The 25,047-nt window shown below is 46.1% G+C and overlaps 1 protein-coding gene across 1 annotated transcript; it reads right to left on the bottom strand.

Moving 5' to 3' along the window:
* Positions 1 to 5,080: 5,080 nt before the first annotated feature.
* On the bottom strand, positions 5,081 to 24,546 carry MTCH1 (mitochondrial carrier 1). Its single transcript, XM_050956383.1, has 12 exons — positions 24,330 to 24,546; positions 22,971 to 23,055; positions 20,741 to 20,847; positions 19,929 to 20,006; positions 19,065 to 19,122; positions 17,164 to 17,215; positions 15,769 to 15,828; positions 10,858 to 10,951; positions 9,784 to 9,831; positions 8,904 to 8,971; positions 8,008 to 8,083; positions 5,081 to 6,696 (listed from the first exon to the last, which is right to left on the bottom strand). The coding sequence occupies exons 1-12, from the start codon at positions 24,507 to 24,509 to the stop codon at positions 6,625 to 6,627; spliced, it is 978 nt and encodes a 325-aa protein (XP_050812340.1). The 5' UTR covers positions 24,510 to 24,546; the 3' UTR covers positions 5,081 to 6,624.
* Between the last annotated feature and the right edge of the window lie 501 nt (positions 24,547 to 25,047).

Raw genomic sequence — 25,047 nt, 5'->3', positions numbered from 1 at the left:
GAAACACACTGCCCAGCACACATACAAACCTAAGTGAGCTTTGCATATGGGAAGATGTGGCTGCCTTTGCTTCTCCTCCACATCCCGGCTCCTTATTCCGGCACCACAGAGCGGATTTGTTGCTGCTTTCACAGCCGACAAAAGGGCTGGCTCCCTATAATCATCCATTAAACCTTCTCAAAATCCTAAAAAGTCTTTGCCACTTCAAAGCTGGTCTTTTTCAGCAGGAACAATAGGACTGGATAAGTCTAACAGGAACCACCCAGCTTGGTATTACTTGTTTTGGGTAGTTTCCCTCCAACTCTAGCATGGGGACGTATTTTCCCCCAATTCCCAAACTGGGCTTACCAACCCTGACAGAAAAACCATCCACCCTCCCTCCAAGACACCTGAGCTGTTCCCCAGCTCCAACAGGCAACTCCAGGCTTAAGCGACAGAATCCCAGGTTTCCAGTACTATCTCGTATGAGCTTTAGGTCTGCTCTACACTACATGGTTAAGTCAACACAAGGCAGTTTACATTGACCAAGTTGTGGATGTGTCATTTAGAAGATCAGTCTCTTCTATATGACTGGCCCCTTCGGCGGTTGCTTAAGACAGATCTTGTTAAGAACATAAGAACGGCCATACTGAGTCCATCTAGCCCAGTATCCTGTCTTCTGACAGTGGTCAATGCCAGGTGCTTCAGAGGAAAATGAACAGAACACGGAATCATCAAGTAATCCATCCCACTGCCCATTCCCAGCTTCTGGCAAACAGAGGCTAGGGACAACATCCCTGCCCATCCTGGCTAACAGCCCTGTATGAACCTATCCTCCATGAATTTATTAGCCTTCACAATGTCCATTGGCAAGGAGTTCCACAGGTTGACTGTGCGTTGTGTGAAGAAATACTTCCTTTTGTTTCTTTTAAACCTGCTGCCTATTAATTTCATTGGGTGACCCATAGTTCTTCTGTTCTGAGGGGGAGTAAATAATACCTCATTTACTTTCTCCCCACTACTCATGATTTTACTCTATCATATCCCCTCTTAGTCATCTCTTTCCCAAGCTGAAAAGTCCCAGTCTTATTTCCTCTCCTCATCGTGCTATATAAGCACAGCCCACTCCTGCAAGATGCTGAGCACCTAGAACTCACAGAGCCAGTGGGACGTCAGGGTACTCGGAAGCTCATAACCAGTAATTGCTACGTCATGGGGGTTAGTACATCCCTGGGTTTTCAAGGGAATTCCAACAAGGCGGAAGGGTCTCAGCAATGAGTCAACCAAGCTTCCTGGCATAGAGGGGATCAGAACCCAGGCTGTTGGCCTCAAACAGGAGGCACAACGGAGGAATTAAGCACTAAAGGCTGTAAATTAGCACTTCAGGCCTCTTCAAAGGCTCCACAAACAGCCATGGCCATCCAAGGAAAGCCACATACTCTTCTGATTGCAAGGAGCACCTATGGTATGGCCTCGTCTTGTCAACATCCCGCTGCCACGTGAGGATACTCTCTTGGGGAGGCCACTCCTCACTCTGCTGATTGTAGCATTATGATTATACCTGTACATCCGATGGCATAAGCCCCAGTGAACCAAGGTTTTGCACACTCACGTATTGAGAAGGGCTTCGTCTCGACTCAGTGACTTTGCGGTCCTGGACCACAAGCTCTTTGAGATGGCACCCACTTCGTGCTCTGTTGCGATTTGGGTTAGGAGTGAGGAGGCCCCAAAAGGAAGATGAATTAGATGTGATTTGGCAAGATCACCTTGATAGGATTCAGTGCCTGAAAAAAGCCCTGAGACTGGATGCTCAAAAAGGTCCTCTACCTCTCTCCCATCCACCCAAGCTGTCTGCCATTCCTGTCTAGGCCCTGCCATCACTTTCCCCACTCCCTCCTCCCAGGTTCCAAGAACCTTCTCTTCTACCATCTACCCTTCCCCACATCTAGGGTGAGATTCTGGCTCAGATCCTCAAAGGTATTTAAATGCCTAAATCCCATTGATTTCAATAGGAGTTATGTGCCTAAACAACTTCAAGGATCTAGGCCTCTGTCCCCATCAGATACTGAATTGGATACCCATATACATACCCAGTTATGCCCCAGGATCCAGTCATTTTGCCCAACTACAAAGGCAGCAATGAGATCCAATTCTATCCCCTCTTCCCAGCCCCTCCGCTGTAGATTTTCTTTCCAACACAACATGAGCACCCAAAATGCTGCTGGCTCATGCCTGCCTTTGCTTCCCCTTCATAAACAGCACCTTACAATGCACCAGGGTGACCAGATGTCCTGATTTTATAGGGACAGTCCCAATATTTGGGACTTTTTCTTATATAGATGCCTATTGCCCCCCACCCCCGTCCCGATTTTTCACACTTGCTGTCTGGTCACCCTACAGTGCGTTCTCTGGGAGCTGCTGGAACCATAACAGGCAAGGCAAGTGGCTAAAATTGCCCATCCCAGCCTAGTCTATCGAATTAGGCGCCTCGCAATGTCCCAGGCTTGCATTGAGCTGGAACGGCTCACCTTCACACTAGGTCAAGCACAAACTGACCAGGATCACTGCTGCCTGAGCACCACCCTGCTCCCCAAGGCACAGCTAGAGCAGGAGAGGAGCTCTTAAGGCTCCTCATGCCTAACAAGCCAGTTTGCCCAACCAGGTGCTGTAACAGCGCCAGACACAGCCAAGCCCTCTCCCCCCACCTTCCAAAGCAGGAAGGATTAAAGCCTGGTGACTCCACCTCCTCAAAAGCAGGAATCAGCCGCTCTTTGCCTACATGCAGCTCCTGTGGGAGGAGAGAAAGCAAACATTCCTATCTGAGTTAAGGGCATACTCTGCAGGAACACGCCTGGGGGCTGCAGTAGGAATGAGACTACAGCTAGCTGGGGACTCATGAGAATCCTCTGTGCATGGGGTGTTGCAGCATCTTCCTTTCTCCTCATGCACTTCGACACCACCGCAACAGGCCCACCAGAACCACTTCTATTTCCCTTCACACAGCACTTGCGTGCGTGAGAATCTTCTCGGACTCTCTTAGCAGAAAGGAGGCTGTGAGAGGCCACAAGGGAGCAGGGCTGTGGGAAGGGAAAAGAAAGTGAAGCCAGGCCAATTGTGGGAGGCTTGGAATGAGACACCAGCCATTATGCTTGGGGCTTTCATAGCTTCCCTGTGCTTAAATGAAAACCTCGGGCTGGTTTGACACCACTGCGGTGAAGTGGAAGCCACACTAACGGAAGCCCAGCTGAGAGAGTCCCATCAGAGCTTCCTTGTAATTAGTGCAACAAAGCCGTGATCACCTAGGACTTTGACAGCCATGCAGTGTCCACAGGGAGAGAACTCAGCCTTCCACTGCAAAAGCCCGAGGCCCTTACCCTTAAGAGAATCACTGTTAGCAGTACAAGGCCCGTGACACATGGTTGGGCAGGGCTGACTCCATCCAGCAGTGCCTAGACACTGTTATTCTTTATTCTTGAGCAACCCTTTCATACTGAATTTGCAAACTAAAACAAATTTGAAGGGTAGTTAGCTACAAGGATTCCATTGCCAGAGGAAAATTAGGTGCAACCCTGATCCACCTTTTGCTTTTTTACCATGTGTGTGATCTCAGTCATGAAGCCCTGTTTCTGGCCTCTCTCCTTCCTAGACATTTGAGAGCTGATAAACCCAATCTCTCTTCCTAGCTAAAGGCTTTTGATAACAGCTGAGCAGCAACAGAGAAGGGTGAGCCCCACCCTTCAGATTCCAGGTAAAAGGTGAGAGAAGAGAATCACTATTCAAACACTGGCTGCTCATTTGCCCACTAGGTGGGAGACGACAAACTCTGAGACATGTTCTCATAGGTACCCATTCTCTGTACTGATGTCTCTGGGGAACTGGGCATCTTTATGTAGCTATAGCGTCACCTCCAATCCCCACTTTGTAGCTGGCTCTGCCCTCTCCAGAATGGACTGACACCTAAATTCTTCCAGTGCTTGGGATCCCAAGCCCAGGTCACCAGAGGTATTTTAGACTCCTAAATTTGATTCAGGTGTATCGGATTCATTTTGCTCAACCCGTACTCGGCCTAGTGAGTTTCCTACGTGGCAAAGTTGGCCTAGAATGATAGAAATGCAGGGGCTGGAAGGGATTCGGAGAGTTCATCTAGTCCACCTCCCTGCACTGAAAGCAAGACCATGTATACCTAGACCACCCCCATCAGTCGCTGAAAGGCTTAACAGAAGGAATCTGAATTTCCAGCAGTCACTCCCCTTTGGAATAACACTGATTGACCTTAAATAAGGAACCTTCAGATGACTGGAAAGCTGACAGACCTGGGGTTTAATAATAAATGAATGCACCACATTATAGACAATGATGAAACTCCCAAAGCCCAAGAGAGGTTGTTCTTAATTTTATTTTAGAGTACAGTGAAATCCTCTGGAACTAATCTCACAGTTACAGAATATGGCCATGCATTTCTTGTTCCTCTTTAACAAAGCATATAAAAGGGATGATGGGGGGGATGGGTAAAGGGAGGCTAGGCCTGATCCCATAACACTGGTGGGAAGTGAGGTTCTTGCTTGAAGTAGCTGGGATTCCAAAGGCTGCAAAGCCTTTCAGTTACGCATCTCACTCAAAACATATCCTGCGGTCAGGCCTTGGAAGTGTGAAAGAAGCCCATCTGTACCAGTGAAGCACCCCAGTAATGACAGCTCAGGACCCTGCGGCCTTAGGTATGGAAGATGCTGGTTGTCCCACTCACCAAATGAATCCCTGCATATTCCAGGAACCACAGTCAATCCAGACAGAGCTTTCTCTGGCCACCCTGGGGGCAGACTATGCAGGAAAGCACCACAGGGCAGCCGTCTCTCACTTCATTGTGCGTTAGGAATATTGCAACAATCACTAATGCATTTGCTCGTGGTCCCAGAAAGCTCTTCTGGGCCCACTTAAGGAAGATGAAAGCACACGTTTGGAATGGAGTACGAGCAAGACAGGGATTAAAATGGAGGGGAAGCTGCCTGTAGTTAGTAACAGCACAGAATCAGGTAAAACCTATCTCAGAAGCTGTAGATAAATCGCACTCCGCGACCAGGTGAGCTCTGCTACATGAGGCCCCAATGAAATTCACTGTCTGATATTCTCTCCACTCTTCCTGCTTTAGGTTTGTTCCATTACTCTAGTCAGCGGCTAATAAACAAGACAATGTTCACATTTGAAGTGAAGCCAATTCATTTTGTAGCAACCTCACCTATTAGCAAATTGAACTAATAAAAAAAATGCTCTTCATTGGCACCTCGGAAGTAAGATGGCACATTTCTGGTCTAGCTGTATCAAGTATTGGTGCTTCGATCTGACAGAGGCAGCAATTGGAGCTGTTGTCTGAATTTGGTCCTGGTTGACTTTGAGTCACTGAGACTCACTAGGGCCAGTCCGGGAATAGACACATGCCAGCTCAGACTAGTGGTCCATCTAATCCCATATCCTATCTCACACAGCAGCCAGGGAATATTCTTTTTGTGCACACTTGCGTGTCAAGTTTAGTTGTCTAAGTAATATCCAGCAGCAGGAAGTCCCATAGATTATATTCTTAAATCCCTATTGCAGCAGGTTCACAATTAGAGTCAGGTCTTTCTTCTCACACCCCTAGCCATGCAGTAGCTGCATAATCCTCACCAAAATGCTCTGCTCATTCTAGTTCGCGCCCCAACACTTCCCCTGAGAGACCCTTCTAGTCCTACTAATCTCACTGTGACTTCATTGTTCTTGTCTCAGCCTCAGTTTCCTTTTAATTTAATAAGGTTATTTCCCATAACACAGCCTTGGAAAGCATCTAGGTCCTTGGTGTTCACATACCCTTCAAGAGTTTGAATGTGGGAGACATGGGGTACTCAAACCCAGGATGGAGCTGGTTGGCTGATGAAATGTCCTCCAGAGCGAAGGATGTACTACTGGTTATCTGGAGGTGGTACTTTACCAGGAATGAGACTTAACATCCTCATCCCAGCCTGGTCTCCGCCTCCGTTTAACCCTTGCTGGCTCTGACGACTCCCATTCACATTAAGACGTAAGGTGCTTCAGTAGACCGATAACTTATAAAGAGGATGTTCACTAAGGTGGAGGCTGGAGACGAGAGTGCTAAGAAGCTTAGGCTCACTTATTGTATCACTATGCGGCACAAAAAGGGATGGCCAGGGTTTGGCGTGATCCGATCAGCAGGGCAAATTCAGACGTTGCTGCTTTCCAGTTAACATCTCTCAAGTATGTGTTGCCTAAAGCAGCTTCTTGTCTCTGCACCTGGATCCCTGATAGTGTCTCTGGGCTGGGCTGTTTAAACACCTGGGTATTATCCAAACAGACTGTCCCTTCTGACTCAAAAACTGCAAGCTGAGCCGAAGAGCCAACACCCTTCTGCTCTCACTGGTACATCATGGTCAAACTAACCACCAGAAAGGGAATTCAACCCAGTTGCAGCTCAGAAGCCAGCTCTCCACAGGCTGATTCATTTCCAGCCTCGCTGGACAGGAGGTGGCTTGTTCCTGCACCTTGGTTTTCAGATGTAAAAGAAAAATACCAAAAGAGGCTTTAAGGGTTCCTTACAAAGAGTCCACATTTGTCCCTTTCTTTTAGCCGAGGTAATGAGTTAATAAAGTGAAAGCAGAATTAGTCAATGGGGAACCTTGCTGCTGCAGACACTCTGCGGAAAAGCAGGCTGGAGCCCCGGAACAACTGCCCCTAGGAGAGAGAAGAGCAGAGGGGTTAGGGGAGGTAGGCACAGCTGCCTAGAAGCCTCTCAAGTGCCAGGACTGCACTGACCCCCTTGCCAATGGCAGTGCTGTGTTTGGTAAACAGGAACAGGGAGCCATAAGATTAAGCCCTGAACTGTACAGCAGGGATTGACTCCTAGCACCCACCACTGGAGTACCTCAGTGCCTCCATGTGACTGAAGGGTGAGGATTCAGCTGAACTTCATCTTTTTAATTGCTAGAGAGCTCAAACAACTTCTGTCCAACGGACAAGAGAAGCAGAAACAAACATGGATGTGTACTATGCAATTGCTACACTCTGTAGATATACAAACAGGGCACAAACCTCACGCTTCTTGCAAGTTATCAATATAGCCCTCGCAGTCCTGATTTATAACATCAGTGACCCCTGCTCATCTTCTGGCCTGATCACTGAACTCCTTCAACCTCAGGATTCCAAGCCTGCAAGTTTGCACTCTTTTGTGTTTAATAAATTTTCCTTTCCACAGGACTTTTCAGCTGAGGATCAAAGCCCCGTTATACCCCAGGAGCGAGGTAAAGGATATATATCTAAATCTATAGAAGCCAAGGGGTCACACGCACACAACTTGCTATACAACAGGAAGGATGAGTCTGGTTAGGCTGAACGCAAGGTAAGTTGGGATCTGGCAGGACGCTCCTCTACCAATCCAAGCAGTGTCATGGAATTTTTATTTTGAATGATGCAAGTTCCAGGGAAGTCTCCCATCCAGGCTCAGTTAGTCAAACCCCAGCATAGCTTGCAAGATCAGGTGGGAACATAACACAAGAGTTTTCAAAATTGCCCTGCACAAGTGGCCTCCTCTTTGAGGTGATAAAGGGTCAGAATGAGGAAGGATAATCCAGTGGGTAGAGGGCAATAGCCTAGGACTGAAGAGACTGCGGTTTGAGTCCCTGCTCCACTTCCTGTGAGATCTTGGGCAAGTCTGCCTCTGTGCCTTGTTTTCCCATCTGTGAGATGGATAGTGGCATTGCCCTGTCTCACCCGGGTACTGTGAAGATAACATTCAAGTTTGTGAGGGAGTAACGGGAGTCATAAGTACCTTAGAGAGACAAAATGAGAGCAATGGAAAGTGTTGAACAACAGCCTACAAAGCAGATTAGACAAGACAGGCTGCTGGCGCCTGATGTTGGGCTTCTCCTAGGCAGATCAGGAGACCTTTACAGCCTAAGTATAAAAACAGCCAATCCCACACTGCCAGGGAAATCTTGCTGTTGGCTACGACTTCAGCTAAGTAAAACTGCCCGCTGCAGCCCTCACCTGAGCACTGAGGTGTCTCCAACACTGAACCCAGGATGTAAACACAGGAGAGTACGGAGGAAGGCCGGCATGTAACCTGCATGGCAAAGAGAGAGGGTCAAGGAGGAGAATGGACACAAGCTGCACTATGCAGGGAGAGAGCATCAGACAGCACACAGGATTAGGTGTAAGTGGGAATAATGAAAGTGTCAGCATCAGGCTAAAAGCCAAGTTACTGATAAATAATTCATACCATGACATACTACATAAGTCAATTACAACTGACGTGTGCAAATACTGAGTTACCGGGACACATTAAAAACGTGGCACTATAACCCTGCATCCTCAGCTCCATCTGCACACAAAGGAACTAGCTGTTACCCAGAAAATGCTAGAGCAAAGCTTCAGCTCCCGTTCCCCTTTAGGTTTCCCTCCATTCTCAATCTGCCACGTCTGAGGAATCAACGTGAAGATAGTGTGTGTGTTTCGGGGTGGCAACGCTGGCTGAGCTGGGGAAAACAGCTTCGCTTGTTCTCGTTTCTCCCCGAAGCCCTCGTTGCTCAGATTCTCCTCTTGACCGTCTAGTCCTCCCGCCCCCTTTGCAGTGCTGCCCCCTGTGCTAGAGCAGTCTCTGATCCTACCTCCCTAGTGCCCTCTCTATTCTCATTCCTATTGGACCACATCACTGAATATCTCTGCATCCCTCTTTAACTATTGTCTCATGTCTTGTTCGTGCCTTCTGATCAAAGAGTCTCTGGGACAGAGAATGCATCTTACCCTGTAAGGGACTATATAATTTATGGTTCCATTTGCAAGTGTTAAGACTATTATTGAAAACTACTGTCGATCTCTGTCAAAAGAAAAAAGCTCTCACAGAATGGAGAGCAAAACATTAGGCCTGAGAATGATAGACATACCCGCAATTGTTCACGGCCATGAGATCTCCCACTAGAAGGAAGGGATACGTCAGCATGCTCACAGCAATCTGAAACCAAGAATCACCAAACTGAGCCGCTCCCTTCTGCACTACTCAACTCTAAAAGCAGCAGGAAACAATAAGGTCAAGCAGGAAGGCTTCATGCAACAATAGGATAGGTTGCAAGTGCCTAGCACATTTTGGGTGCTGTAAAAAACAAAACAAAAACAAACCAACCATCAGGCAACTTCTAACCTCTGCTGTGACAAAGGCTATTGGCTAAAGAAAGTTCTGTTGTATCTCTCTGCTAGTATTTATTCAGGCAGGGAGCTGACTTTTCTCAAAGACCCCTCTCCTGTGCTCCTTCCACCCACAGAGCTGCCACGTGATTGGCCTGACTGTGTTATACAAGAAGAGGAAAGTTTAGTGGTGCTGCATGTCACACTGAGTAAGTCAAAGGAGAGGGGTAGCGTCTCCCTGTTACTCAATAAATCTAAACTATAACATTTTGGGTGTTAGTGAAGTTACTCTGATCTTTAGGTCTAAAGCACACCCATTCGGATTTGGAATGTATTGGGAAAGAGACACACTGGAACCAATTCACAGAAATGATGAGCACCCACAACTCCAACTGTAAGTCAATGGGACCTATGCATTTCTGATACTCAGTCCCATGGTACATGGAGACTAGATATGAGCCTACATCAGTTTACCTACAAACAGGAAGGGGGACGCACAGAATTACCCACATCCACAGCAGCACCCATACATAGCACGTGCGCACACACGCCTGTAGCCTGGGAACCTCTATGCATGAGCGATCACACCAGAAAATGCGGGACAGGGGAGGATGAGAAGTAGTGTGCCGACCATCTACATACCCCCATCACAAACTTCGTGTAGCTCCGGATCACAGATGCCTGGCTGAACTGCAATGGAGAGGAAAGGAAGAAACCAGTGGAGTCATGGAAAAGGCAGCTGATGTCAGCATCTCATTTTGTCCTTAAGTTAAACCCACCTCATACAAAAGCTTAGCACAATGAGGTTTCAGTGTACTGAACAAGAGAAAATAAACTAAATGGCAGAAAACCAGAGGTAGCCACGATATGGCATATACGTGGAACACCCAAGAAAGGAGTGTGGAGTTAACAGATGGACAAGGGCACCCTTCAAGCCAACCATGGCAGTAGCTCATGTGAAGACATCTTTTTACTAAGACATAAGCTGCCCCTTTCCTAATTTTATCAAGGCCACCAGTCATTGGTTGCATGGGAGTAACTTTTGGTTACTCACAACCTGGCTTACGTTTGATCCAGTAACCTAAGGAATAAGGATTCTGTATGCCATATCCGCAATGTAAAGAGCACATAGGGGAAAAAATGAACAGTTCAACCAACTGGCTCTACTTTCTATGTATTCACAGTTTCATCACACTTTCCTACCTGTCTTGTACCCTGAAACCTGGCTGCTTTGCACAGCTATAACGTAGCTTAAGAACTTATCAAAACCACTTGTAAGTCTGTTTCCATTAGGATATTTGGGGGAGGGAGAGGTAAAAGTGGAGGCCGAGCATCTGAGTCAATAGATCTAACACAGCCCAATGGTTTTAAACCAAAATGAAAAGGGTCCATTTTCTAGTTCAGATGCAGCTGAGCTTGTGATGTTCACACCATTTTAGGCTGAAGATTTGGAACGGCAGAGTCTGAACCCAAACTCCAGCCCCAATTCATGCTTGAGTCTGACCCCTTCGCCTCCAAATCTCAACCTAAACTGGACCCCGATCTGAACATAACATCTTCATCCCTCTTTTAGGGTCTAATCCGAAGCCCACTGATTTCTACGCACCTTACTTTCCATTAACCCCTCTATTTTAAGGTCTGACTACAAACCACCTGATGCTGGAGCTAAGGCATCAAAACCCCCTGCTGCTCCAGTTCAACAGAACCACCACTTACATTGTCATCCACTGCATAGGTGTTGATGAAATGAGCCAGAATGTTACAGCACCACAAGAAGACCACGTCTCCCAGGATGTGAGGGACTAAACCACTGAAAGAATAAGAACATGAACATAAGGCAGAGAAAGTCTCCTGGGCAACTAAGATGGGAGAGAACACCGCAGAAGGGCTTTGTAAACTGGGTTTGTTCTTGATTGTATATTTAAGTCATGTATTGCTGATAAAATATGCCAAACTGACAGCCCTGAAAACATGAATCCTGCTTATTCAGGGACAACTCAGGTAGTAGCAATGAAAGCTTTCCCCTGCCTCTCCCTCACTAACCCACAAAAATGGGCCTCAACCCTGACCAGCCACTGAATTCTTCATCCCTTGTAGAGATGTCTTTCTTCACACATATTTGGTCCTTGATCTCCCTGAGAGCGACAGTAAGGGTGCTCATCAGTACCAGCTGCGGTGGCTGGTTCTGAAACCTGGGTTCTCTGCACTGCAGAAGAGGTTTTGTTCACAGAAGTATAATTTACACCCGATAGTCATCCCATAATAAACAAACACTTTTGGCAGTGAAGACAAAGCCCCTGACACCTTCACCCTAGGAATGGACTCCAACTGCAGAGAGACGTACTGAGATGATCTAACAGACGTTAGAATTGGAGGCCCCTCCCATAGCTATGAACTGGACTAAGAACTACCAAGTCATCTCAGCCCACTAAACAGTTGCTGAGCAATGCCTTTTGGCCACTACCAACCTATGGTGGATCTGAACAAGTGATCTATAAGTAAAAGGCTTCAAATCCCATGATCAGCCCATCTTACTTGTTCTTCCTTAAGCACCATCTCATCGGTTAATCTCTATTTTGAAGTCTCAGCAAGATTCTTTGCTTGATAATTTCCTGTTGGTAAGTTTGTTTCTGCCTGCATTTCCTCAGCCTTTTCACAAGGCCCTCTTAGAAGGTGGGAAAAACTATTTCCTCTTCAGATTTCTCTGTCTCTTTTACCATTTGGGGAACTACTTTCCTGCCACTAGCGCCATTTTAAGATGAGCAGTTTGCAGCCCTTTTTAGCTACACAGGTTCATTAAAGGCTCTTTTGAAAATGGGTACAGCCAGTTTTGCTCAGCGTGGGGGCACCATTATTGAAGTTCTGCTACTTTGAAGCCCCATAACAGAACATTGCCTACACAGTGTGGGGCACAGCCAGCCAGTCCTGCATGGATCATGCAGCTGGAAGCATTCCACTTAAGCCAATGGTGAAGAATTGGGATGCAGATACCTTTGGTTTTACCTCTCTCTCTCATTTTACTGAGCAGGCCAGTGCTCGTGGTACCCTAATAGCAGAACTCCACTATTCCCATTTTTAATGGCACTTAAAAATTAATGAGGCTTTTGGGAGATTAATTTTTTTATTTGTGTACCAGCCTCAACTACATTAGTGCCTCCACCACAACAGCCACTTAATTAGTTTATGCTTCCTCTGCAGAAACAGAGCACAAGCCCAATGCTTTAGCCTAGGTCCTACTCACAGCTATTGGTCATGTATTTTAATTTCTCAGTGACAAAGGCTTTGGAAGTTATCACAGTAACCAAAGTAGATATTCAGAATATTCCTCCCAAAATTAGAACATTTATGGTAAATGAAATGTGGGGGCTTTCAGAGCTTGACAGAGCCTCCTCTGACCATTTCATTCACAGAAGTTCAGTCCCCTTCTACCCACCCACTCCAAACAGATTGCCTTTTTTGGACAGGAAACAAACAGATTTCCTGTTCCATTTGTTGAAGCAAGACAAACTTAAACAGAACAACATGGTTTGGTCCATCTTGTTTACATTAATGGTTTGTTTTTATATTTTTTAATGAATCCTGTGCTGTGAATGGCTGAACAGCTTTGAAGACTGCAGAGGAACAATACAAGCAGGGATATATAACTGAGGATTAGCTATATAATGAAGTAATTCACGCGCACGCATGAGCAAGAGATACGATAGAGAAAGTGAAGGTTCTAATTTTTCAGATAGTTTGGTTTTAATTTACAATTTTAAAATATGCATATAGTGTAAAAATATTCTCTCTACAGTAATTCACAAGAAAAATTTGGAAGGTAGTGCCCTGAATAGCTGCAAATACAATGCAGCTGTGCTTAATGCTAATGAAGGAGGGAAGATTCTTGACATTGTTACTAGTCCGGAAGTAGTGTTTACTGGGTCTCTGCTTTTGTAAATAGACCTTTCCTCCATTTTCTCTGTACGGAGCTGAATCTCTTCGGTTACATTTATGGTAAGAACCATAATGCGTTACTATCCTTACTCAGTTAGAGATGGAAAAGTTTGCATGACGTTATCAAAATCCAAAGACATCTATTATGCAAGGACTAGCACTGGAACTCCTACTGCCCTAAGAGAGAATCAGGTATAGCTTTCCAAACAGGTCTGAGAAAGATCAGCTTTGCTCAGCAGTTTTCACTTAACAGCTTAAGGACTTCATTTTGGAGAAGAGAGATCAAATGATCAGCCTGTCACACTGGCAGGCAGGGTACTACTGACATGATAGAAGCAGAATAAGGAGGACATGGAATTCTTCCTCCATGGAACCACCAAATGCAACTCATAGCCAGTTGAGTTTGATGACTTTAGTGCTAGTGGATTTGCATTGGCGCACTTCCTATGAGCTATTAAATTTAAATGGGTTACCAACAGAGTTTATTTTATATGGGGAAGGGAGCACGATCAGCTTCTTCATACAGCATTTCTTAGTGCCTGCATCTTTCTGTACAAGTTCTAATGAAAGGAGAATGTGAATAGAGGCTAAAGGGAAGCACGGCTCTCTCTTCTGGGCTTGCGGTCCCCAATACCACCACCTTCTTAGGCTCAATGTGGTTCCAATCCACCAGCCAGATAATCTGAAGAGGGAGCAGTGGGAGGAATTGGTGTTTAGTTGAAGAATTTCTGAGACTTCCAGCCTTCGCAATCAGGCAGAGAAGTCCAGCTGGGAGTCTTCTATTCACAGTCACCTTTACCAAAAACATCTGTCCCTCCCTTCCACGGGGAGTAGGTGTAAGAGACCCTGCTACAAGAGCCCTTCCCCTCACCAGGGGGCAGCAGAGAACACAGATTTTGCACAAACTCTTCTGAACAGTCTTTAAATCTTCTCAAGTGCAGAACATTTGATGGGGCAGTACAACATTTGCCAGGAAACACCTGCCATAACCCCCTATTTTTGTCTGTGCTTTGACACAGCTTCCCCATCGTGGTCACAGAGAGCATCAGGGAGGTATTGCTGCGCAGGGACTCACACACTTTTTTTTCGCATGGATGGCTATGGCCCTGCTAAGTGATTGAAGCTCCTTTCAAATATTTCTTCCCCTTCCTCTTATCATGTCCAACAACATAAGATACTGCAATGCTGCCATCACCACGGGACCTCAAGACCCATCCCCATGGCAAACAGAAGTGATGAGCTCCCTCCTCATGTTGCTCTACGTTAGCCGCCAAAGGCAGGAGGGCTATGGACTCAAGGCAGAGGAGAAACCTGCAATTTGTGAGCAAGGAAAGAGGCATAAAAACAGCAAGGGGGAAGTACACACACACACACACACACACACACGGATGCTGAACTGTTGAGCAAGAATGCAACGAGACAGCAGAAGCATGGGAAAGCTCCTAGAGGAGACGTGTGGCCATATGACAAGGCCAAAAGCTGTTAAAACTGAAACCTGGATGCGATACAATACATAGCTGGGACCAAATCCTTGATTCAGGAAAGTATCTCTATTCAGGATAGTGTTTAAGTGCATGCTTCAATGGGTCTTAAGCACATGATTAAAGTCCCATTGTGTTCCAGAAGTTCAGCATGTGCTTCAGTGTTTTCCTGACCCAGCATCCAACTAAATAGGCCTTTCCCAGCATCAGACCATTTTCACTTGAGAATTCAGACTATTACCAGCATTTAATGATTGGTTGAGAAACACAGTCATAGAATATAAAGGTTGGAAGGGACCTCAGGAGATCATCTAGTCCAACCCCCCTGCTCAAAGCAGGACAAAACCCCAGTCATGACAACCTGGGCTCATTTACAATCAGGTAGTACCTCTTAACCACAATGTGCTGGCTAACTTTTCCAGGGCAGAGAATTCCCACACCAAAAGCCTCCTGACCAAAATCCCCTCTTGCAGTTTCAATTAGAGACTATTTCACTATTATTGATGTAATTAAAAAAAAGACGACTTACCCAACTGTTGCTAATCAAAGCAGCAGGTGACTGTTATTAGATATCAAAAGGGGAGGAATGTGAAATTTTGCCTTAAACCCTTAATTATCTGCCAGACTTCCTCTTTTGTTACATTGTCAATTCATCCTGCTTCATAACAAGGTCAGAAGCACCTTTGGCTTTACCGCTGTTTGATTTCGACAACATTGTCTTTAGAATTCTACATTGCTATAGTGAAGTCAAATCTACTCACAGTGTGAAGCACTGCTAATTCCAACCCAGAGTGCGTCAGGCATTTGAAATGTACCTCTTGCCATGTTTTAACTATTTTATTTCAATAGTGCACCTCTTTCATTTTTGCACTTAATCTATCACTAGCATCTGTTGTACAAACAAGTGCTTTAAATGTCCCTTCACATCACTGGGACCTAACATCAAAGAAATGTATAAAAGAGGGTTTCCCTTGCACACTGAAATTTTGATTGAATAAACTGAAAATCGCATGTACACTCCTCTAAACCTACAGGCCAAACTGGTGCTCACACAAAGGAAAGACTCAATGCTCCAGCGACAGGGAAGTCACTTGGGCAATGAGGTTTCAGATAAGAGACTTGAGACAGGCTTTTTGATGTTTAAGGTTTGACTGCTTCCCCTAACGCTTTGCGATTAAGGAATAAAATGCAAAAATTAAACAGACTCACGTACACAAAGAATCCCAAGATCCCTTCTTCTTTAAAAATCCTGCCAATGGAGCTGAACACACCACTGTTGAGAGAGGAAACCAGTTATAAGTAAGTGGAGTGCATAACCTCGTTCATGATCTCTGGGCAATAGCATCCTTGCAAATGCCTCTGATATCTTCCAGCACCAGAGAGAACCACCCCCATTCCCTGGGAATAATTCTATTGCATGCACAGCTGGGACCACCACCTTCCTGGGATAATCCTATGACTGGGGTTGCGGGGTGTGTGTGTGTATGAAAGAAAGCCGTCAATTCTGCAACTGTCCACCAGTTCACGTTCAATCCAGAGCTCTGTCCACACTGGGATCAGAACTGTGCTAATTCCAGCTGTATTTAACCACTGTGGCTTGGAGGGCTCTAGTCTGCCGTCCATCATGAGCATGAAGACTTGTTTTCCCTCTGAAACCCATCTTGTAACTGTGCTATGGTACGTCTTTAGCATGCTCCCTCTAGCATGATTCTCAGGAGAGGAACTGGAGGAAGGCATGCTAGAAATCACTATTTAAACACAGATGTAGTGACCAGCATTGGGAGCCAATTACATTTTTGGGATGAAAATGTAACACCGCCACCACCTAGCTCTTATATAGCACTTTTCAGCAGTAGGCCTTAAAATGTGTTACAATCTTTAACATACAGTATATACCCTTACACACCCCTATGAGGCATGGCAGTGCTATTATCCCATTGTAAAACTGGGGAACTGAGGTACAGAGAGACTAAACTATTTGCCCAAGGTCACAACGGAAGCCTGTTGTGGAGCCAAGAATTGAACCAGGGTCTCCCAACTCCTAGGCTACTGTCTTAACCACTAGACCATCCTAGATGGTTCTTCTAAAGTTACAATCGTCACAGTGGAGCCAATGCTCTACTATGGTCCTTCTGCGACAGGCTTGTGGAAAAGTGTCCCCCAGACAAGCAGCAGGAGCAGCATGTTGTGAACTATACAGCCCTTCAGCCCAATTCACCTCCTTGCTGTTTTCAAAGTCTGGTCAGGACAGTGATCCAAGGAAAAATCCAAAGTAATTGGAGTGCACCTATGAGCAGACCTGCGTAATCAGGTAGACATATTACAACAGTTGGCGAAAACCAGAGACGGGATACTGGACTTAATAGACACAGCGAACAGAACAGAATCCAGTCTTCCCTACTCCCTGCACAACACTGCTGGCCACAAGACCAGTCATCTCCTAGACAAAGCACAGATTTCCGTTAGATTCCTGGCTGTGCAGCACGGTACGACCTCGTGCATTATTATTTCAGCTCCTCCATTCTGAGGGAAGGAGGAACAGACCTTAAGACTCCTGACTCCAAGTCCTGTGCTTTAAACATCCAACACAAATGCCAGAGCTGCTTACCTGTATTTGACTTCCCGACCTACAAACTGGACCATGCAGCGCATCGAGATTACTGTAAGAAAAGAAACAAGGCAGCAAATTAAGCTCAACGACTTTTTAAATGGATAGGCATCTGGTCTGGGAAGTGGAAATGATACCATCAGCCACAGCGTCCCACCATCATCCTGAGAATAGTGAACAACTAGTCCTCCCCAACCACCCCCTAGAAGCACTGATGGATTTCATGTCATTGTCCAATAGCAGGAGAACTCATAAGAAGTGGATCACCTGCGTCCAATTGTTTGTTGACTCAAAGAACTCCAATAGATTGGTGAGGCATGATTTCCCTCCACAAAAGCCATGTTGACTCTTCCCCCAAAAATCTCATTCATCTATGCATCTGATAATTCTATTTTTACTATAGTTTCAATCAATTTGCCTAAACTTGAAATTAGGCTTACTGGCCTGGAACTGCTTTTTTTTTAAAAATTGGCATTACATTAGCTATCCTCTAGTCATCTGGTACAGAGGCTGATTTAAGCAATAGGTTACATACCACAATTAGCAGTTCTGCAATTTCATATCTGGTTTCTTCAGAACTCTTGGGTCAAAACTATCTGGGCCTGGTGACTATTAATTACTGTTTAATTTATTCCAAAAACTCATCTACTGACATCTCCATCTGGGACAGTTTCTCAGATTTGTCACCTACAAAGAAAGGCTCAGGTGTGGGAATCTCCCTCACACCCTCTTCAGCAAAGACCGATGCAGAGAATTCACTTAGCTTTTCTGCATTGGCCTCGTCTTTCTTGAGTGCTCATTTAGCACCTTGATCATCCAAGTGCCTTGCAGGCTTCCTGCTTTTGATGTACTTAAAACAAAAAATTGCTGTTAGTTTTTGCGTCTTTTGCTAGTTGTTCTTCAAATTCTTTTTTTGGCCTGCCTAAATTATACTTTTATATTTGTAAAACTCCTAGTATAAGCTACCAAGTGAGCTGTAAGAGACAGCCTCATCTCCAAGCTCTGAATATCCCATCACTAGGATGCGGAATACTTTCTTTTCCTAGTATCAGTTTGTAGCTCATGCTCTTCTTATGGGTTCAGATGCTAGGAATCACAATGGGCACAATTGCAGCAAGGGAGGTTTAGGTTGGACATTAGGAAAAACTTCTGTCAGGGGGATTAAGCACTGGAACAAATTGCCTAGGGCAGTTGTGGAATCTCCATCATTGGAGATTTTTAAGAGCAGGTTAGACAAACACCTGTCAGAGATGGTCTAGATCAGTGGTCCTCAACCTTTTTGTGGCCAGTAGCACATTCATGTTTTCAGAAGAGTGTGGTGGGCACCAACAATTACTCACATACAGGGCCGGCTCTAGGCACCAGTGGAGCAAGCACGTGCCTGGGGCAGCACATGCTATGGGGCGGCATTCCGTCCATTCTGCAGAGTCGGAGAGGTTTGGGTTTTTTTGTTTTGTTTTTGTGTTTTGGGTTTTTTTGGCACTAGCTCTGGGCAGCGCAAAGAGAAGCAGGAGAGAAGCCGGGAGGACAGAGAACACTGGCGCCCGCAGCCCCGGAGTTCTCTGTCCCCAGCAGGCGCGGTGCCGCGGTTTCTCTCCTCTGCTGGGCACTAGGTGGGTGCACATAAATGCCCTGGCGGGCGCCATGGTACCCACAGGCACCACGTTGGGGACCACTGATCTAGATACTACTTAATCCTGCCATGAGAGCAGAGGATTGGACTAGAAGATCTCTCGAGGTCCATTACAGTCCTATGAATTTGAATAATTTTTTTTTTTGAAGTCAGAAACAAGCACAATGAATTCAGTGACTAGAACTGGCTATCCAGCATATCTCAGGGCAGGCAAGGGGATACGCTTTTAAATCAAGAGCAGGCAACAGGTCAGAAGAACAAGACTCACCATGCAGGGGATGCGAGATAACCCGGGACATACACTGCATCAGCATCTCATGAGAGGTCTGGAAAAAAACATACCAAATTAAAAGCTGCAAAGAAGCTAACTGTGTTACAAGGAACAGGCCTATTCATGGCAACTGACTCTACAATCATCACCCAGCTACAAGAGATCAGCTACCGCCATGAGAAAATGTTTTCAGATGGCTAAATTAACTGATTTGTTTCTCACACACGACTCCTATGCCAATTTTAATATTGCTGAATTACATAGTATGTTCTGAAGCCAGAGGAGTGGGCCCAAAAGAGGCTTATAAATAACAAACATCACAGAAGTACCATGTCCCTACCACAAGGGTGTTAGTACACAGACCCAAAACATTCAAAGCCTGGTCATCTCCTAGGCTGTGTCTCGGTCATTGTCATTCCTGATCTACTTTTCCATCCGTCATCTCTTTCACTCCTTGGTTTCCTGAATGCTGAGGGCCTGGATATTGAGTGAAAAACTGGCACTCACATCTTTTCCCTTTCCTCTTATTAAAGGTAACAAGTTTAAAAGACTCACAGGACTTTATCAACATTAAGCTGCTCATGGTAAACTTCTCAACAATATGTGTATGAAATATTTAATAGCTAGGTCCTAGGGTGCACTCCTGTTTAGTGTCAATACCTTGGTACTCATTATGTATTTTTCCGAGCAATTTCACCCATAGCAGCCGTGTATGCTTTCCCTCAGTGTTTTCAGCCTCTAGGGTATTTGTCGCCACTGTGAGCTCTCTAAATTATTCGTTTACATGCAATATTCATACATTGAGATTGCTCTCAGAGCCTGCATTTGATAAAGGTTTAATGAGGAGAAAATGCTCCTAACCTCTTTCACCACTTTTCTGAGAGAAGTCTTCACATCATCCTTGTTAGAAACATGCTCCATGTCCTCCACAGGAAAGACCTGGGATGGGAGGAGAAAAAAATAAATGAAATTCACAGCAGCTGAAAACAGATGTGAACAATGACTGGTCTGTGCTCGGGGCTGACGGTGAAACCAAAAACGTTTCAGTCAAATTTAGAACTTCCCCTAATGATAAGACTAACAGGCCTGATACGGAACTTTAAGGTTACTGGGGTCAGCCCTTCATACACCACTGATCCTTAACTGCAGACAAGCTCCTACTAGCTACAATTTGAGCATGCAGATGTTTTTAAAGCAACTTGTTCATAACTTCATAAGCTGTTCTCAAAATATGGTCCAGGAGAATCACCAACATGTATGGCTTTATGGACTATTTGCAGTGGTCCATAAAGCCACATGGACAGAGAACACTGGAGGGATAATCAGGAGGATGGAATAAAGAGGGAGCAGAAGTGGTGCACAAACTTTCTTCTCACAAAATCATCCACGCAATAAACAGCTGAAGAATCACCGATGTAACGATGGGCACATCCAGAGAGAATTCACTAGAGGCTAAAGCTGTTTCCTTTTGCTTCCAAGCAATTTTTAGAGCTGACTCAAACTCACTGGTTCTCAGCAAAGCACACACACAAAAAAGTGGGTTTAATGCTCCACATACAGATGTGGCCATAACCACATGTACATGCTACTTAATTCCGTTCCAACAACACTGTGAAATCATGTAGTTTTAGACCCAGTAGGCCCCTTATGAAAAAACAAACTTGCCCTTTTACCTTCTTCACAGTCCCTCGGGTGACAGTGGATAAAGTGCTAGAGAGGATTCGAGGAGCAAGGCCACGAAAGAGGCCCATTTTCCCATCCACTTCCACAATGTGTCTAGCTAGGTAAGAAAACATTATACTGGTGTCATTTCACGAATCATCCTGTTATCAGGGAATCGAACACAACAGTTTGCAGAGTCTCCAACTTCCAATCTAAACCGCACTAGGACTCAAGCACGTTAAAGCATCTGCTTGAAATGATGTAGTATAGCCCCTCAAGTGACCCACAGAAGCTTCCAATGGGATGTGAAAGAGCTCTGAGCTGTTTTTAGTTGCCAAAGAAACTTTAGCATTTCCCCACCACCACCTTTGGCTAGAGATGGAGCATTACCTCTGATGTCTTAGACTAATGAACCTCTTGATTACGTTCTGCCTAACTAAAAGAGTTAAGGCATTTTAATTGGATCAGGACAGGGAGAGAAGAATCCCTTATCTGTTGCATAGGGTTTCTTCCTCCTTCCAGCCCAGAGGGCTTAGTTTGAGATGATGGACGGCTAAGGTGCTAGCCTGGAAGAGGAGAGACCCAGGTTCAATTCCCTGCTCTGCCACAGACTTCCTATGTGACCTTGGGCATGTCATTTAGTCTGTGCCTCAGTTTCCCAGTTGTAAAATGAGGATAATAGTACTTCCCTCTCACAAGCATGCTGTGAGGATAAATACATTAAAACGTGTGAAGCACTCATAATGGGGGCCAAATAAGTACCTAAAATAGATTTCAGGAATGATAATTTATTCAGGTCTTTAAGATCTTTGAATAAGGTGCTGTATAAAACTTCAGTCATTACACAGAACAGCTGACTGCTAGGAAAAGAAGAAAAACAAGTGCATCAAATTTATCCTTGGTGTAACAGCATTGATGTCAGTGGAATTACAGCTGAGGTGAATGAGACCCAATATCTGCTGAGCACTAAAACAGATTGTTCCTGCCCACCCACTCTTTGTTTTCTACAAGGCTGTTTGTTCCTTAGTGGCACATGGGATGGATTCCTTAAACCACAAGACTCTCCCACTCTCCACATCACTGCAAACATATTATGAAAATAAACCATCTGACAACAAGGGGAGACACTGTAGAACTCCCATTGCCTAACATCTCCAGAGCCATAAGAACAGATTTTCAATTTACTGACTTGGATTGCTACTGCATTTTGTATTCCTTCCCTCATCCATTAACAGATATTTCAAGTCAGATTTCAGGATCCCATCCATTTCTGCCCTCTCATTTTAAAAGAGCTTTACACAGACACTCATCTCTCCCTGCCCCTCAAGTATTATGACCATTTTAAAAAAAGAGGCAAAGAAATGTGCCCAAGGCCAGAGAAATTCACTGATGGCACCGGGAGCAGGATTCATGAGTGTATGACTCCCACATCTCTCTCATGCGAATACACTTCTAAAGAGAAATTTAAATGTATTTTTCTTCCAAATAGCTTCCCCTCCCCTGCTTCTTTACTCCTTTTTTGCGTATTTCTGTCCCTTTAAGGCCCTATCTACACTACAAACAAGCACGTCAGAGGATCAAGTTACAACACGTCCATATTTTGCAGCGTAAAGAGGTGCTTCACTGTCCCTTTAACCAGGCTAAATCCTTCATCGCAAAGTTTTAGCTCAACTGTAAGCCACAATTACATTCACCACCTGCGCTACAAAACAGAACAGTGTGACAAGTGGGCCAGGAAATAGAGTTAGGTGACAGTTAAATGTGTAGAGCAGACCTTAATGTAAAGGCACCCCCATAATAATCTCAACCTCACCTCGTTAGTAAAATTACAAACATCTGACAGTTTAGTAAATTGCAGCGGTGTGCTTAAGATTTAGCTCTTCCCAACAACTAATTTTTTCTTCCTTCCAACAACTGTTACACAGATCTAGCCAAAAGCTTTGACTAAAATATTGAGGCAGAAATCAGCCAAAACATTTCAGGTCCCATCTCTGCTTGGAGTTGAACTCAATAGTATCATTAGTAAGAAAAAGAAACTGTGTATGAGTGTTGCCAAAGCATGAGACACAGAAACCCGGAGTATGCATCAGAGACAAGACAGAGCTGTATCAGGACATTACTGTATTGTAACCGGGACTGAGAACGTGGACACTTTAGCTGATTTAAATAGGTCCTAAATGGGCAGTTCTCACACCTTCCCCTTCAGAATATGGTCTCAAGCTATTACTAAGATATACTCACCATATGTGAAAAAGCCAGGTAGGTATAATACTTTTTTTCCCAGCACGTTTCTCCCAATGGTTGGAGGTAGAGGTTCATGCCTGACCTTCAAAAGAAACACCAGTCAGCTACTATCCACTTCTTACAAGGACTCCCCGCAAAGCCATTGGATCACAAGAATGTGAGCATCTGTATCGTGTGTTATAGCAGAGCTGTATTCCTTCACATCTCCAATCTATACCAAACTTAGTGTAAAGATACCACTCCCCCCTTCATACACAAATGCCTTCCCCCAGGGTACCCCCAATGCTTAAAGAAACTCATCTCTTTTTCTCAAACAACCCCATTAATGTAGGCACCCTGGCAAGCCAAGACACCAATATTAGCGTTACAAACATTCCTGAGTAAGCAGTATTTCTGATACATAGCCCAGGCATTAGACTCCACCCATATCCAATGTGACCCAATGGGAAAGACCTACTCTTTTCCTTATGTTTCACAGACTGCCCAACACTCAACTCTTCTATTAACCCTTCCACATAGCACATAACAATGCTTTCACCCTTACACAGCTCAAACACATGCCATGGTCCCTCCCAGACATACCAGTGTCCCACAAACATACATGTAGAAACCCAAGCATGCAACAGGCTTTGAAACTTGTGCATGTTCCAGCCTTCTCATACTTGTACATGGCACGTACCAAATTCTGGACTCTGAACTCTATTCCATTCTATGCATCCAATGAAGTGGGCTGTAGCCCATGAAAGCATATGCTGAAATAAATTTGTTAGTCTCTAAGGTGCCACAAGTACTCTTGTTCTTTTTTCTGACCTCTAAGACTATTTCCCCCATGCCTTCCAGTTCTCCAAGACTCCTTGCACAGCCTCAATGCAAGCACCATCAACTCTCTTCGCTCACACCTCAGAACAGCCCTACACCCCCATCTCACACAATCATGTAATCCTCAAAGTGCCCGTTTCTCCTTCGGTAGCCCAAGCCCGTGGCCATTCCCATGACAGCCCAAGCTCCTGAATCCTTCACACACACCCAGCACTCCTGCAAAACGCTCCAGGCCCACCCCTGTGCACAAAGGTCTCCTGCAGTGCCCTGGATCCCCTGCACCACTACCCCCGAGCAGCCCAGGTCTCCCAGCCCAAGGTCACTCACGTCTGAAGCCCTCCCCCGTCATCCGCACCTACCAACAGCCCCCGCCCCGGAATCCCCTCAGCCCCCCCCCCGCCGGCCACACGCCCAGCTCCCCCTGGATACATGCGGAGTGGCTCAGTGGCCACCTGCCCCGGGTCGCCCCTCCCCGGGCTCCCCCACGGCGTCCCCTCCCCCCGGGCTCATCTCGGGGCTCCCCACCCCGCCCCGGACCTGGATCAGCAGCTTGACGTAGAGCAGCGGGTGGCTCAGCGCCGTGAAGCCGGCCCCCAGCACCACGAAGAGGCACTCGGATCCCTCCACCGGCTCCGGCCTGCCCCCCGGCTCGAGGCCGGCGGGGGGGGCCCGGAGACCCCCAGGCAGAGCGGCAGCGGCGGCGGCGGCAGCTGCCATCCCCACGGTAACGACGGCACAGAGGCCAGCTGGGGCCACCCGCGCGCACTGCCGGGGCACGTACGCACGTGACTAGGCAGAGGCGGGGCAGAAGCGTAACGTCGTGACGTCTCCCTGCGTCCCGCCCGGCGGAGACGGCGTGGCCTGGGGAAGCTGCGCAGGGAGTCTGCTGCCCCCTGGGGGTTCTCGTGCGCCAGGATCGGAGCTCGCAGCCTTCGCCCTGGTGGCTGCACGAGCCCGGGGCTCACTCCGCCTGGGGCGGCCGGGCCCGGGCAGAGCCCATTGGCTGAGTAAATAAACACAACAGACAAACTAAGCGTCACAGGCTAGATAGGCAGGAGCTACATGAGAAAATGCTCATCCTGAGGGTATGTCTACATCTACAATTTTGCAGCGCTGGTTGTTACAGCTGTATTAGTACAGCTGTATAGGGCCAGCGCTGCAGAGTGGCCACACTTACAGCAACCAGCGCTGCAAGTGGTGTTAGATGTGGCCACACTGCAGCGCTGTTGGGCGGCTTCAAGGGGGGTTCGGGGAA

The sequence above is a fragment of the Gopherus flavomarginatus genome, chromosome 5, assembly GCF_025201925.1.
Source record: "Gopherus flavomarginatus isolate rGopFla2 chromosome 5, rGopFla2.mat.asm, whole genome shotgun sequence".
Lineage (NCBI taxonomy): Eukaryota > Metazoa > Chordata > Testudines > Testudinidae > Gopherus > Gopherus flavomarginatus.
Note: the sequence above shows the minus strand (reverse complement) of the source record. Positions and strands in the feature narration are given on the sequence as shown.

Coding starts and splice junctions, on each gene's coding strand:
- MTCH1 (XM_050956383.1), bottom strand. CDS start 24,509: ATGGCAGCTGCCGCCGCCGCCGCTGCCGCTCTGCCTGGGGGTCTCCGG. Junction 20,848..22,970: donor ACCTGGCTTTTTCACATATG/GTGAGTATATCT, acceptor TTTCTTACCTAG/CTAGACACATTGTGGAAGTG. Junction 10,952..15,768: donor GGGATCTTGGGATTCTTTGT/GTACGTGAGTCT, acceptor TTATTCTTTCAG/TGGTTTAGTCCCTCACATCC.